Source organism: Ruditapes philippinarum, unplaced genomic scaffold, assembly GCF_026571515.1.
Source record: "Ruditapes philippinarum isolate M1 unplaced genomic scaffold, ASM2657151v2 ctg5334_1_1_1_1, whole genome shotgun sequence".
NCBI classification, from domain to species: Eukaryota; Metazoa; Mollusca; class Bivalvia; order Venerida; family Veneridae; genus Ruditapes; species Ruditapes philippinarum.
The window spans coordinates 39720-55603 of record NW_026852168.1 but is presented as its reverse complement, the minus strand read 5'-3'; the positions used below and the strand labels follow the sequence as shown (position 1 = coordinate 55603).

Here is a 15884-nt window from a genome sequence, read left to right as displayed (position 1 = left end):
ATTCTACTGAAAGAAGAAATCATGAATCAAAAAATGAAAACAAGTCTAGATGGGGTGCAATATGAATTTGATATGGACCTTTTGGACTCTGGAAATGAAAACGAGGCTATATGGAGTGTGTGACATAGATTTGAAATGGACTTTTTGGACTTGAAAACAAGGCTATATTGATAAGACTGGATCCAATAAGGTTTTTATTGGTACATCATGAGGTGTAAATGCTGAAAGTGGGTCAGTTATATTTTATAAGATGTCAAATAAAATATAATAGACAATGCATTGTTTATACGTGTTCGCATTTTTTTCTCCTAATTTTAGATTGCAACAGCCACAAAGAGACAAGACAAAGTTGTAGGTACGCATTTCTTTGCTCCTTCATATATCATGAAGCTTTTAGAGAATATTTACGGCACAAAGACATCAGCGGAAACCGTGGCAACAGTTATGAAACTTGGAAAAACAATTAGAAAAGTAAGTATTATAAATCAGCATTGTGTTCGGTAACTTAAAAGAATGTATGAATGAATCATGCAAAAAGTTAAAATTATCATAAAAAGTTGTGAATAGTTATTCTCAAAATCAGATTTTTTTTTTGTTTACATAACCATGTTTTTCAAATTGAGTTGGACAAACAATTTAGTCATCAGTGAGAGTATATTACTCACTCTTGGGATGGGAAATAGCATAAGACTTGAGTACTGTGAATTCACTTAATTTTGTGGGCATGAAATTTCATGGTTTTGTCACTAAGAACATTTTCGTGTGTTCTTAAATTCATGGACTGTTTATTTTCCAAAAGTTAACTCTCTCTTTCTTATCATTGCTGATGTATATCATGTATCAAATACGAAGCAAGCCAAAACAGAGATTAATATTAAAGAGGGATATTAAAGAAATTCTAAAAATAGAAAAATTCCCAATCCTGACCCACAATCCCTTGCATGAGTTGATCAGTTTCTACCTCCTTTTTAGAAAATGACATAACCAAATGTGTTTACATTTTCATTCATTACTGAGAATCATTTACATCTTCTTAATCTTTATTACCTTTTTTTACACTTTTGTAACTTATTTTTGTTACTTCTTTTAATTACCATAACAAATTTAAGATATTTAGATAACATGGCGCCATAGTCATATTGGTAAAATTTTTCAAACGTTTAAGTCTCGGAAAATCACACAAAAATGTGGACTTGCGGGAAAATAAATCCCTGAGAGAGATCTTTGGTGTATTATGTCAAAGCTTCCTTTCCATTTAAATATATCTCTGTGGCCAAATCTAATGAAAATTTTATTTGTCAATACCTGTATGATAGTCAATATATCGCCACCTTAGTGTTAACTTGTTAACTCATATGAAATTTAGAAAGACTTAACCCATTATTGCACATAGTCAATATATTAAGTATTTTACTCGAAGAAGAAGAGGAATTTATATTCGTATTTTTATTTCGTATTTGTTCTCGTCTAGGTACCAGTGCTGGTTGGATCTTGTACAGGGTTTGTTGCTAACAGGATGTTAGGACCTTATTCCCAGGAGGTAAGAGGCCCAAGATTCAAACTTGTGTCCCATTACTTTATAGTCCTACTGTAATGCTTTCCCGCCAAAAAAAATCTAGCATTGACCAATATCGTAATAAATTGGTCATTTCCTGAACATTATTTTTCACAATCTTTGGTATTCAAAAAATGTTTACCTTTTATAACCAGAATTTAATACATAGCGATAAAAGGTGAGTGATTATAAATAATTTAATTCCCAAGATTTGAAAAATATTATGTTCCAGAAATAAGTGATTTGTAATGATATTGGCCAATGTTAGAATTATTTGGTAGGAAAGCATTACAGTAACACTACCTTAATTCAGTATTGTTTCAATAAATTATAGAAATGGAAAATTTCTAAACCTCAATTGCATGCTTTGAAAATTGTCAGTTTTCTGAAAGTTACATAGTTTTCTCAAAATTTGACATAAATATTGTCTGACTGTAAAATAGTTTGATACCCAAGTAATTTCAAGCAGCTTGGTACCCATGTCACCTTCTGTCTTGTCTGGTACCCACATTACAGGCCATCGTGTCTCGGTTACCAATCTTGCTATCAATCGGCCAATGGTTAATGTTTAAATTTGATTTCCGTTATTTTATGAGAGAAAACAAGTCATTTTAATTTCTTAAATTACTTTAGTAGAGCTTAATTCTTTTTGAATAATTTATATTTCATTGTGTAATTTTGCGAAGGAAAAATCAATTAGATACTACATGTATGTTAAATTACTTCAGTAACACTAAATTCTCCTTGAACCATTTATATTACATACATTTGAGCCATGTCTTAGGTCTTCCTCCATGATTATTATCCTAAAATGTAGGGATATGACATATGAGCATTTGGCAGTCTGATCAGGATCCATGCTGTTCGCTTACCAACCCTTTTACAAGTCGAGAAACTGATAGTGAACAGCATGGATCCTGATCAGACTGCGCGGACGCGCAGGCTGGTCTGGATCCATGCTGGTCGCAAACCCATTATGTTGGTTTTGTCGTGACAGGGCTCATTTATAAAATATTTAAGGCCTTTAGAACATGTGTTAAAAGGGTAAAGTGGTAATTTATGATCTTTTTCTTAAAACCATAATGAAGTAATAATGGTACAAGTATAAAGTGAGGTGGTGGATTTTTAGCTCACCTGTCACAAAGTGACAGGGTGAGCTTTTGTGATCGCTTTTCGTCCGGCGTCCGTCCGGCGTCCGTCCGTAAACTTTTACTTTAAATGACATCTCCTCATAAACCACTAAGCCAATTTCATCCAAACTTCACAGGAATGTTCCTTTGGTGGTCACCTTTAAAAATTGTTCAAAGAATTTAATTCCATGCAGAACTCTGGTTGCCATGGCAACCGAAAGAAAAAACTTTAAATATCTTCTTTTAAAAAACCATAAGAGCTAGAGCTTAGATATTTGGCATGAAACATCTTCTAGTGAGTGTCTACCAAGTTTGTTCAAATAAAAGCCCTGGGGTCAAAATTGGCCCCGCCCCGGGAGGTCATTGATTTTCCCTATATGCATATAGTAAAAACTTAAAAAATCTTCTTTTAAAGAACCCAAAGAGCTAGAGCTAAGATATTTAGCATGAAATATGTTCTAATGGGTGTCTACCAAGTTTGTTCAAATAAAAGCCCTGGGGTCAAAATTGGCCCCCGCCCCGGGGGGTTGATCATTGATTTTCCCTATATGCATATAGTAAAAACTTAAAAAATCTTCTTTTAAAGAACTCAAAAGAGCTATGGCTAAGATATTGAGCATCAAACATGTTCTAATAGGTGTCTACCAAGTTTGTTCAAATAAAAGCCCTGGGGTCAAAATTGGCCCCGTCCCAGGGGGTCATTGATTTTCCCTATATGCATATAGAAAAAACTTAAAAAATCTTCTTTTAAAGAACCAAAAGAGTTAGAGCTAAGATATTTAGCATGAAACATGTTCTAATAAGTGTCTACCAAGTTTGTTCAAATAAAAGCCCTGGGGTCAAAATTGGCCCCGCCCCAGGGGGTCATTGATTTTCCCTATATGCATATAGTAAAAAATCTTCTTTTAAAGAACTCAAAAAGCTATGGCTAAGATATTTAGAATCAAACATGATCTAATAGGTGTCTACCAAGTTTGTTCAAATAAAAGCCCTGGGGTCAAAATTGGCCCCGCCCCGGGGGTCATTGATTTTCCTTATATGTGTATAGCAAAAACTTAAAAAATCTTCTTTGAAAAAACCCAAATAGCTAGAGTTAAGATATTAAGCATGAAACATGTTTTAGTGAGTGTCTACAAAGTTTGTTCAAATAAAAGACCTGGGAGTCAAAAATTGGCCCGCGCCGGGGGTCATTGATTTTCCTGCTATATGGTATAGCAACATAACTTAACTAGTCTTTGAAATACATAAAAAATCTCTGCCCAAATACTAGGGTCACTGTTTATTTTCTTTATATGTGTATAGCAAAAATTATTATAAACCCATAATGCACTATTCGATGCAATAAGTGATTCAACTAATCTCTATGTGTATGACACATACTGTTAGACTGCTGCTCTCCAACTTTAAATGGCGCAAAAACTGTGCTTCACACAAAATCCTTTCTTTAACTTGGCTCTCCTCATATTTGTGCTTAACCTCCAAATATTCAATAATTTTATAGACCGTTCTCATTTAGCTTCCCCATACAACTCTTTCAATCAATACCGACCTGATACTCACACACATGGGTTTCGCTATGTATAGCATGCTGTCTATACTATGTTATTTGTAATTAATAGCCGATCGTTTATATGATGGCCTATAGTGTTATATACTAACTCTAATTTCTATTAAATTACATAACTTCTTATATAGAAGAGAAAAAACACAGACCAATGAGCTTAGACTCCTCAGAATAGTATATCTTAACCTAGCATTGTTATGTGATATAAGACATAGCTTCGGTATCTTATAGATGGTGTACTGATCTATACCTCACCTTTTATTTGTGCAAATAATACTGCCCTGTGTGTGTGGTTATAAAAATATGGCGTCTCTCGTATCAAGTTAAGCGAATAGGATATGCGTTATATATCGAGTTGGGTTCTCTGAGTACAAGATAGAGTCGGTCTAGATGAACAGTGTAGCGAGAATCTCAGACCCCTTGGTAGCTTATTCATGAGCTAATTATACCTCTCTCTAATTGCTATATAAATACATAACATATATCGCAGAGAGAAATGTAACTCATTTTCTATGAGAGGAGTCGTAATCTCTCTACTCCACACTCTGATATGATGATGTGCGTTAGTTTGATTAGTTATCATAAGTTTCTAATAGTCTGGATAATTAATGTTAATAAATGGTGTGCGAAAACAATGTTTGGATATTACCGGTAACAGTACTCGAGCTTGCGTGATATCAGAAATATATAGTGAGTTAGAGTACATTTAGGTGATATATCGATTGCATAGACAAGTGGAGGCGAAGATATTTGATAAAGCATTAGTTATGTGCCAAATGCTGTAGACTGATATTCCTCTGTGACTACTGGCGAGCGATAGAGAGCGAGTTAACACACATTATACGTGCACGAGAACATCGAATCATTTATAAACCTTTTCTCAGGACTCCAAGTTTGTACATTTCTAGTGGCCCTCGATTGGTTGATTCACTTTAACTTTCCTCTAATGAGGGTATAAAATATATATTTAAGCTGACACAAACTCTCAGAGACTAGTCCGCTGTGTATTGTCATGACATAAGACTCTTCGCCATCTTCCCAACACTATCTCAATAGTTCCAACTCAAAATTTCGGCAATCTTTAGCTTAAGTTGATTCATCATTATTCATTAGCTGAAGAAACCAACTTTTGTAATCGGAGCCCTCTCATTCTTTTTTCTGTTTCACTATTTTTTCTACTAGCTAAACCTAAGACAAGAATGTCTACCTTAGAAGAGGACATACCAATTATAACGGATATATATTGTGAGTGCCTTACTAAAAATACGGCCCTATATAATATAATATAAGAGTGCTCTCCCTGCTGTCATTCGATTTGTCTGCGAAGTGTGTAGAAATTTATCTTGATAATTATAATACTCATTGTACCTCTCTAACACGATGCTTAATTACTTTAATACTGAGTGAGTGGAGAAGTTAAAGAGTCTATCTTGGCTAAATAATTATAGACGGATCGAGAGTAGCCTGTGTTAAATGCCGAATAAAGTTATCGAGGCTAGTAAACAAAAACGACTCTCGTGTTTGAGTCTCGATAAAGCATTTAGTAGCGAGCGAAATACGATATATAAATCTTTCTAAATAACAACAAAAACAAATGAAGGATGAGCATTGGAAGTCACAGTACATAATACAAAATTCTTTATCTTCTATCATGATTTACTCCACGAAGTAGCCTCTGAGAACGAATGATATAAATAGTTGTACATACTGGCGACAATAGAGTATTATAAGCTCGTGTGTGAACGCAATTTCATATTATCGAACCTCGAGAAAAAAGATCTCGGGATCGGACTCTCTCCGGATGCGACATTTTTTTATTGAGTGGCTCAAGCCACGCTCGAAAGCTCATTCTTGAGAGTGTATTGAGAGTGGAGCTGTAGTACATTGTTGACCCCTTTCCAAGAGTGTGTCAGTATTATGATCATATAGGCAACTTAACGTTACAATTAACCTCTGATCTAAGTAGAGTATATCTGATATCTCTCACCCAACAATTATGAATTATTGTACTCGCCTCAAATGGTTAGCTTTAAGGGCGGTCTAAGCATGTCGTAGCTCAATGGAACTCTGTGAAAGCCTTTTACTCTCAGTGATAGTCATAACTCGATATGATAAATCTGACTAAAAGAAGTGGAGATTGTGCGTCTGCGCGGTCTGTCATTCGTATGTTGGTTTCTTAAGTGATGAACTCTCCAAGAAAATAATTGTCCGATAAATGAAAAAAGTGTGAACATTCTATCTGCTTCTCTGAAATCTGGTGACTAGGTGTCAGAATTTACTTAGAATGAAGTACTCTAGTTAAGCATACCTTAGTAGGTAGTCTACACATGTAAAACAAAATAATGAAGCTCTTATATCAATATTACAAAGTGTGCGCCTGCAGAGATATTAAATTATGAGTGAGGATGATTCAAGAAGTGTGACACGAGTAGCGAATGGGTCAAATCCGCGATATCTCCGATAGACAATGGAACATCTCAAGAACTTATACTGTAAACACATTTGGTTATTGTCGATGTGGGTTGTCTGTACATACATAAAATGGTCCAATTTTAAAACATTATTCAAACACATGTTTGACAGTCTCATTAACTAAACACTTAAAATAATATTATTGATTCTTGAGCCATAATGCTTTGGCAGTCCTATAACGATGATTGCATATAGAAATGTTCTAGTATGTTTTTTTGTTTTGTCTGAATTTTTAATTCATGAAATACATTTCCAATGAAATAATGGTTCCAGTAGGATCTCGAGATGGATAATTATTCTCGCCTACATTCTCTTCCTCTCTACGTCCTTCATATTCTTGATCAACACTCCTCTCTCCAATATTCCCCCATACATTGTGTATCGAGCGCGTCGATGTGCCTCGTATTTGATACATGATTATATCATTGTCATTGTTGTGATGAAATGTATAGAGATAAACGTGGTTATAGTATATATTGAAACCTCTGTGATGTGTGGAATGAGTAAAAGTGTCAAAACTCAGAGCTTCCAGAAATGAGTAGACATTTTAAAGAACACACGAAAATGTTCTTTGTTAGTGTACATAGAACAATAAAAAATTACGAAAAGAAAAAAGATTAATTGACTCTCTCGCACACAAATATAAGTTGTCAATAACTTCATATGTTACATACACTTTTAATTTTGCTTCTATTTTAATAGCAACAATTTATCACATCCCCAAGTGAGTGAGTATATATACATTTCTACTTTTGTAGCGTGCATCTTTAGAAGAAAATATACTTATAAGATTGCGTTGCTCCACATAACTCAATATGCGAGTTAGAACATGGTCTAACGATACATATCATACAAAGATTTAAACTCGGTAATAATCAGCTGGAGGCATACATAAAAGATACAAATACCTGGTTATTTTCAGTGTTTGAATTTTAAAAACTTTTTTCACAAGCTGATGATATTTTTATTTATACATTCAATTTTAACCCTTGTTTATACATTGATTATAATTATGATATAGAACTAATTCATACATTCTTTTAAGTTAAATCCCGAAACACAATGCCATAGAGTTTATAATACCTTACTATTATACTTTTCTAATTTGTTTTTCCAAGTTTCATAACTGTTTTCACATATCTTAACTATTTCAATTAAAATCAAATACTCGGTTTTCAAAAAGCATTCTCTATTAAGATATTGTTGCGTGTTGTTCTTGCAACAATTGAGATTAATCTCATCAATTAAGACATCTCAAAAGCTCGACCATTCATTTATATGAAGCTCAATATATGAAACATAAAGAGCGATAGCTGTCAAAATACTCGCTCTCGCGCACGATATTTCCAATTGAGACGCTGAATATCTGCATCATTTGTCCATTGCGATCATCTCTCTGGAGTATGGTCGGCATGTTTTGCCTATATGTGAAAGAAGTATACTGAGTGTTTTTAAAAGAAGAGAGATCAAAAAGGATCCGCACACCGTAGGCGATCAATAGAATCTCAGTTATGCAAAGCAGTGTATACGTTATCTAAGAGTCGATTATATCATGTTATAGTGTGTGTTGAGATTCACTATTCTCTAATATGTATACATAATATATAAATATAATATGAAAATAATATACTGAATCCACAAAACTGCACTTTCACCATTTAAGGCAACCCGTCTACACTCTATATAACATACCGTCCTCTAACCCGGATATAACAGCCCTTTATTGGAATCCCGGACCTCAGTAATCTATCCCTGCTTATATAATGCGAGAGAATAAACTGGCCCTCGTTGTATTTGTGGAAACCCATTCACAGACCAAAACAGCAAGTTACAAAGCGTTTAAATTCTCCGATTATCAAAGTGTTAATTGTCACAAAACGTGGCAGACTTCCTACTGTTAATTAAGCCATTACAGTTTTACAATATTCCAGATAAGTCATCACAACATATGTTGCTTATTATCTAGGAATTTGCATAGATATATGCGAGATCCTTTAGGCTCTCGCTACATGCTGAGACTAGCTCTGAGCTTAATTGCAGTGGAATATTTGGCTTTCAGTAGTGAATTACTCATACTTTTGCACCAAGTCAAAAAGAGATACAGTCTCTCTTATCCTCGAGTATCATCCCATAGTTATAACTGCCGTGAGTCTTTATTGATGGCGTTGTATGCGGATGACTTGTGAAGATCAATCTATTTTTTCAGTGTAAAACTTTTGAGAGGAGAAAATAATGAATTATGTGGCTTTAGTTGTAAATCTAATATTTATAGTGTCTATACAACTCTGGAATAGAATATTACGAAAGTACACATATTCCATTGTAACTCTTTATTATATAAGATATAATAATATGTGTATATATATTTTATGATAAATATGGTGTTTGTTTTATGTATTTGAAAATAATTGCTGTTCTCAGGTGTTTCAAGATATCCAAACAACACACCTATTTTAAAGCGGGACTTGACCGAGGTTTGTTTTTACAATAATTGACTAAAAATGTTTCTGTAGATTTGTCAATTTATAGGTTCGTTATACCAATGATTTAGCGTCATATTGTAATAACTTGTGTGCAAAAATTTCTGGCTCATGTCCTATTTGGCGCATCACACTTTCCTCAGCTCTCTATAGGAACTCATCTGTATAGTTATCAAGTGTGCTGATCAAAATGCATGCGCTGTCCCCCGAAAAAGTATAACAAGATTATATATCTCACAATGGGCCTAGCGAGAGAACCTAAAGGAATTCGCTAGTAAACACATAAGTATTGTCAAGAACCAACCAAGATCTGTTCCTAAGCAAGATATTGCTCGTGTAGCCTACACTCAATTGATACAATGTTATACTCTACATGTCTGCACGATTTTTCTCTCGGTTATTAAGTGGCCAAAACTCTCACAATCTAGTCAAATAGTTTATTGAAGATTTTCTGGTATTGTATATATGGCATTATGCGAGCGTCTTTAATCCTCATTTGACGTTGATATATATAAATAAGTTCTCATCAGCTCCCGGTCACCAGCATATCTAAAACTATATTAACATAGATTTTACTCAATGTCTGATGTATTAAAACATAACATAATGCGTGTTGAGAACATTAGGTCTTCATGGTAAAAGTGATATAGTAAACGACATGAGAGTATGATGTGGACCACAATGTGAACGACTTGAGATTTTGAAAATGTGATAAGATATTATGCGGTATCAGTTGATTATAATTCATCTGCTTAAGAAAATTGCATTATAAACTCTTCGACTTGAGAGCAGACAAGACGTATGTAGGTTCATTATGATGACCGAAAAACTTTATAAAGAGTGTCTCACATGTTCATTAGTTAAATAAATCTGTACATGTTTAAATGTATATGTTGAATTGTATATGTTGAATTGCATACATTTAATTGTACATGTTGAATTATTCATGTTGAATAGATTATGTTCAATAAGTGATCATGTTGCATTGTATATGGTTAAATGTACATGTTGAATTGTATGTGATAATGTTTTTTCAGGAAATCTTGGAGAGGATGCAGTATGCAATGATAAATGAAGGGTTCAAGATCCTCGAGGAAGGTTTATGTTCAATGCCCGAGGAAATTGATATCATATGGTATATGCTAATATTATCTGTTGTTATTTATTTGTGCATAAAAACTAGGCATGTAGGTATACATTAATGGAGTAGAAAACATGCTTGAAAGGAAAGAGTCTTGTACCCATGCAGTTTAGTACGCACTTTTTTTAAATAGGCTTGACTTGGAGCACAATATAAAAAACAGCTGGATGCAATGGTGGCCCCGGTAGTTTTATGATCAAAACATAAATGTCAAATGACATTTTATTAGCAAAAGCATGTCAGAAGTAATGGCCAAAACATAACTGTCAAATGACACTGCACTGGCATGTAAAAAGTTCCGCACTAGCAATGGTTTCTTTACATGAAATACAGATAACAGAATGCAGAATTACCGATTTAAACATATACTTTATTAACATTTGGAGAAGCCCTCTTACTAGTTAAATCCAGCAGAAGCTGGACATGTTGAATTCAGCAGGTTTTAACTTAGGTTAATGATGTAGATACAATGTTTTAGATATATGTATTTCAGATTAGGTCTCTCTTCTTTCAGGATATATGGATTTAGCTGGCCTAAATATATGGGTGGACCAATGTATTATGCAAGTCAGGTTGGTTTGAAGAAGATATATGAAAGGATATGTTATTATCATAAAACATTCCGTAAGTTTTTTCGTATAACATTCTGTTAGCTCTAGAGGGTATTGAATGAGCGTAAGTTCAATACTGTATTTATTGCACGATTTGAATAAGATATTATGCGAGCCTCTGGAATTTAATATTCTATTTATCACATATCCAAAATAAAAACTGTTTAAAGTGAAAACAAAATTACTTTTCGTTTGATAAGCCTATATTGTAATGCTAACATTTAGTTGGTCTTTACGCTATGTTTGTATGACGCAAATGACATCACATCAGGATATATGCACAGCCTTGCAATACCTGTTTAATGGAGTCGCAAAAGTGGCATGGTTGTGTGATAAAGTTATTTTACTGATGCTGTAACAAAGTTAGAAACACGAACACACGCACGCGCACACACACAATCAAAAAAAGCAGTAAGACACATTTATTAAGGCATGCTATACAGGAAATGAACCTGAGCTATAAGCATACTTGTAAAGTAGAAAATAAAACTGTGAGGCATTTAGATATGGAAAATGCAAGCTGTCACATAATGAGCAGATTATATGGATTTTGCTAAATGTGCCGAATGTATCTGTACTGTACATATGGCAAACTACCCAAGGTTGTTTGTGCTTGTATAGTTGTGGAAAGTGATAAAATCTTTGACTTAGTGCAGTAATAGGTTAACTCTTTATATAATTTTATACAAGTTAAGTCGTTATTGCACTAAGGTGAAGAAATGTTTATTCAGTTTTAGCACAGAAGTATTGATTGATGATATAATTGGCAACAGATTGTTATGCATAAAGTCTTCATTCAATAGTACATGTAGGCAATATGCCTAATGTCTTTACAGATATAATCCCATGTAAATATAAACATACTAAAACTTGTTTTATGAGTCATTGCCCATAAGATAGATAAGTAAACATCAACAACATAGCTAAATTTAATAAAAAGGCAAAATATCTATAAGAAAATAGTAAAATTTTATCCAATTTAATTGGAACATTCATTCATTTATTCATTCATTCATTCATTTATTCATTCATCCATTCGTTTATTCATTCATCAATTCATTTATTCATTCATCCATTCATTTATTTATTCATTCATTTATTCATTCATCCATTCATTTATTCATTCATTCATTCATATATTCATTCATCCATTCATTCATTTATTCATTCATTCATCCATTAATTAATTAATTAATTAATTAATTCATTCATCTATTCATCCATTCCTTCATCTATTCATTCATTCATTCATCCATTTATTCATTCATTCATTCATTCATTCATTCATTCATTCATCTTTTACAGAATGTGTTTGCAGCAGCTAAAGATAAAATCATTTGCAATTATTTGAATTTCTTACAATTATAAATCATAAGAACTTTAATAATGATTAATGTTATTAGACAGGTCTTGTGGTAATTACAGATTAAATACTTTATTACATTAATTGACTGTCTTAGAAAATTGAAATTTATGCATAAATTAAGTATTATGTTTATTTTGTAAAGTGGATAAACTATAAATTTTGCTCATTATTTACCAACATCTTGTTTTATGCCTACAACTGCCTCGGGAGGTTTTTTTTGGCTGATCTCGCCAACATTTCAATTGGACCGGCCCCAAGATTTATTGATCAAGTGGCGGCATGGCCGAGTGGTTAACGCGTCAGACTAGTAATCTAATGATCATTGGTCGCATGGGTTTAAACCCTGTCCGAGGGGCAAGTCATTGTTTCCTTGAGCATTAGAAACTTTACACTCATTCCGCAGTACTGGTTGGTTCAAGGAACGGATTTCAAAAGTGTGTCTATAAGTTTATTATAAGCAAGTTTCTACACAATCAAACTAAAATAAATTCTGTATAAACCAAGCTTTATTGATTCTTTCTATGGTATAGACTACAGTGTAGGGAAGCAGATGTTCACATCTGATTAATACCTTGTACATGTTTTATATCGTGACTCAGAGATGCTATATATGTATATTTATTTCATGCTTTTGCTGGTTTATAGAAATGTATCAGTGACTTTGTAAATGACATCACGTTGTATTATTATTTGGCACGCTTTTCAATTAGTATTATATTAAAATGTCTTTTTAAATGTTTCTTTGCAAAATTAAAAGAAAATTTGTTTAATTTAGTGCAAGATCAAAATATATTTCACCTCGAGAACACCAAGAGATCATATTTCACTCATGGCTGCGTCGCTCAAGAAATATACCTTTTGGTGCTCACTTGGTAAAATATATTCCGATCTTACACTGAACTAAACAAATATCCTCTATATGAACTCTAGACAGACAGCTGCTTTTATTATCAAATTAAGTTTACCATATGTAGCTAACAACACTATAATAACATTAAGAATATATAATACACACAAGGGTGTGCTGACAAACACTTTTAATGAATGAAAACCAGCACAGAGTACCTGTAATTTTATTTTTTCAAATTAAATATTCATAATTTCTACTTTTGTTATATATATATATATTTTATGGGGATTAAACATATTGATTTAAGCTCGATTGCAAAACATGTTCTTGCAGTTTATATTAATCACTTTCGAGTCTGCTTCCTGGAACCAACTAGAACTGGTGTCATATGAAGAAACATGATTGTGACCTGATTAGGGCTCAAACCCAGGATCCCTGGGTTGAAAGGCAGGCACCTTAACTACTAGGCCACTGCTCCCCTTCTTTCTTTGCATGTATGATATTATTATATGATAACTAAGGCAGATGGATGGACTAACTTGTCTCCCCAGAATGCAAATAAGAATGTTAATTTAATTAAGAACAAAAAAAAACCCCTCAATTATGCTCATTATGAATACAAAATGGGAGAAATGACCTGTTGGTTGTCTGTTAAACATGGGGATCAAGAGTATGATGCCATCTATAGCATGCGGAAATAAGCCGCATTTTGCAATCTTTAAAAGCAGCAGTGTTTATTTTTATTTGTCCAGACATTAAAAAAACAGACTGGTCTATTGAGAATATCAAAGTGTAACTTTCATGCTCTTAGGAGAGAAAAGTAGGGTTTGAAACTGCTTAAAGTCTGCTAAGATTGGTCAATTTTTTAACTATTTGATAACTACCTTGAACTTTGCCAAAGTTACTTCCCTCTTTATTTATCTTTGATCAATTACTGTTCTGTTCCACAAATTGAAGGAATTAAGTTGTTATAATTAAATACCTTTACTGTATTTATTTCAGCATACAGTTCTCATTGGGTACCAAGCAGTCTTCTATCAAAACTTAGCCAAAATGATGTACCATTTAGTAAATGGGGACAAGCAATTCAAGGGAGCAAACTCTAACTTGCCATAGAAGAAATATCCTGGACTTTGTAAAAGGGAGTGAATTTGTGACAAACTTATTTAAAAGAAAAATACTGTTGTGTTCAGAATGATCACTTGATTCAATTGTAAAGATTGCCATTATTTTTTACAATATTGATGATTATATTAAAACAGTTTTTGTCCAGCACCCTTTTACTATTTAGTATACATACTATATAATATATTGTAAATGTGTGCTGGGTAGTAATTTTGTTTTTGATGATCAAGGGGAGATTTAAAGTTTATGATAAATTGACCATTATTGGCAAGACAAATGTGCTGAATGCCTGTTGTTGAAATGATCCATTAAGTATCTTAATTAGAATGATCTGGAGGTGTGCATGCTGCTAAAATTAACAATACAACTGAAATGCAACCAATATAAAATTCAGCAAAATAGAGATAGTTCAAAAAGTCAGTTACACATGATTTTTAAACATTATTTCATATAAAATTGATTTTTATGCATGATTCGATTTGATTTTATTGTGTTTTTCAACCATTGTTTTTAAGTTCATATTGCTTTGGAGATCTACATATTTCTTTAATATTAATCTCAGATCACGTACTCTATTATTTGGTTTAATAAAAGCAGCAAGGTCGGACCAAGGTTTTCAGTTTTTGAAAATATTTGATAAAAATGGTCTAAATTATTAGAAAAGAGAACCATCTATATAGATATTCTAAGATTTAGTGCAAAAAGATTGCAAACCTGATTTGAAGGGGTCGGTTGAATATATGTGTGTTGAGCTGGCTTGTTTATAGACTGTCTTTAGCAGAGTTTTATATATTATTTAATATTTATTATTTAATGATATAATTTTTATAATTATTTTAATGATTTTTTGATGCTTTGTTTAAGTAATAAGTTTTGATTATAAAGTAAAGCATGTAAGAATGGGATCAATTTTTGTCACAAATAATTATATGGAGGGTTGACTGCAAAACTGTAGTAACTTATATGAAATAAAGAAGGACTTACAACAGTTTGGAGATCAACCCTCAATATATACATGTATACTGCCCTTTTACTGTTTCAACACTCAAAATGATAATTAATTGAGTGTAATTGAGTAAAGTAGGTACATATGTATATAATTTAAAATTTAACAATGTACATGTATTTATCCTCAAATATTTTATGTTGATCTAAATTGTGAAGGAAAAATAATTATATTAAACAGAATGACAAAAAGTATTTCTTGTTTATTTTCCTTTAACCTAATAAGAGTATAGTAATGGCATAAAAACCGTGGTATTGTTTAAATTTTATTTTTTTTTAAATTGTATTATTGTTAGGTTTAAAAAAGCCATACTTTAAAATTTAAAGCAAATATACTTTGAACTATAATTAAAGAAGGCAAAGCCATGAACTATAATAACAGAAGGCGAAGTCACTTTGAATGTGTTGAACAATAATAACAGGAGGCAAAGTCACTTTGAATGTGTTGAACTATAATAAAAGAAGGCAAAGTCACTTTGAATGTGTTGAACTATAATAAAGGAAGGCAAAGTCACTTTAAATGTGTTTATCTATAATAAAAGAAGGCAAAGTCACTTTAAATGTATTAATCTATAATAAAAGAAG

General features: G+C 32.7%; 1 protein-coding gene across 1 annotated transcript; it reads left to right on the top strand.

Annotated features, from left to right (window-relative positions):
* Positions 1–10212: 10212 nt before the first annotated feature.
* On the top strand, positions 10213–15465 carry LOC132751194 (peroxisomal bifunctional enzyme-like). The gene is made up of 3 exons (XM_060741335.1): positions 10213–10336; positions 10857–10966; positions 14172–15465. Exons 1-3 carry the CDS (start codon positions 10227–10229, stop codon positions 14273–14275), a joined length of 324 nt encoding a protein of 107 aa, XP_060597318.1. The 5' UTR covers positions 10213–10226; the 3' UTR covers positions 14276–15465.
* The last annotated feature ends 419 nt before the right edge of the window (positions 15466–15884 follow it).

Excerpts from the sequence above, each read along its gene's own strand:
- LOC132751194 (XM_060741335.1), top strand. The coding sequence starts at position 10,227 with ATGTTTTTTCAGGAAATCTTGGAGAGGATGCAGTATGCAATGATAAAT. Across the intron at positions 10,337-10,856 it reads GAGGAAATTGATATCATATG|GATATATGGATTTAGCTGGC; the intron begins GTATATGCTAAT and ends CTCTTCTTTCAG. Across the intron at positions 10,967-14,171 it reads TTATTATCATAAAACATTCC|CATACAGTTCTCATTGGGTA; the intron begins GTAAGTTTTTTC and ends TATTTATTTCAG.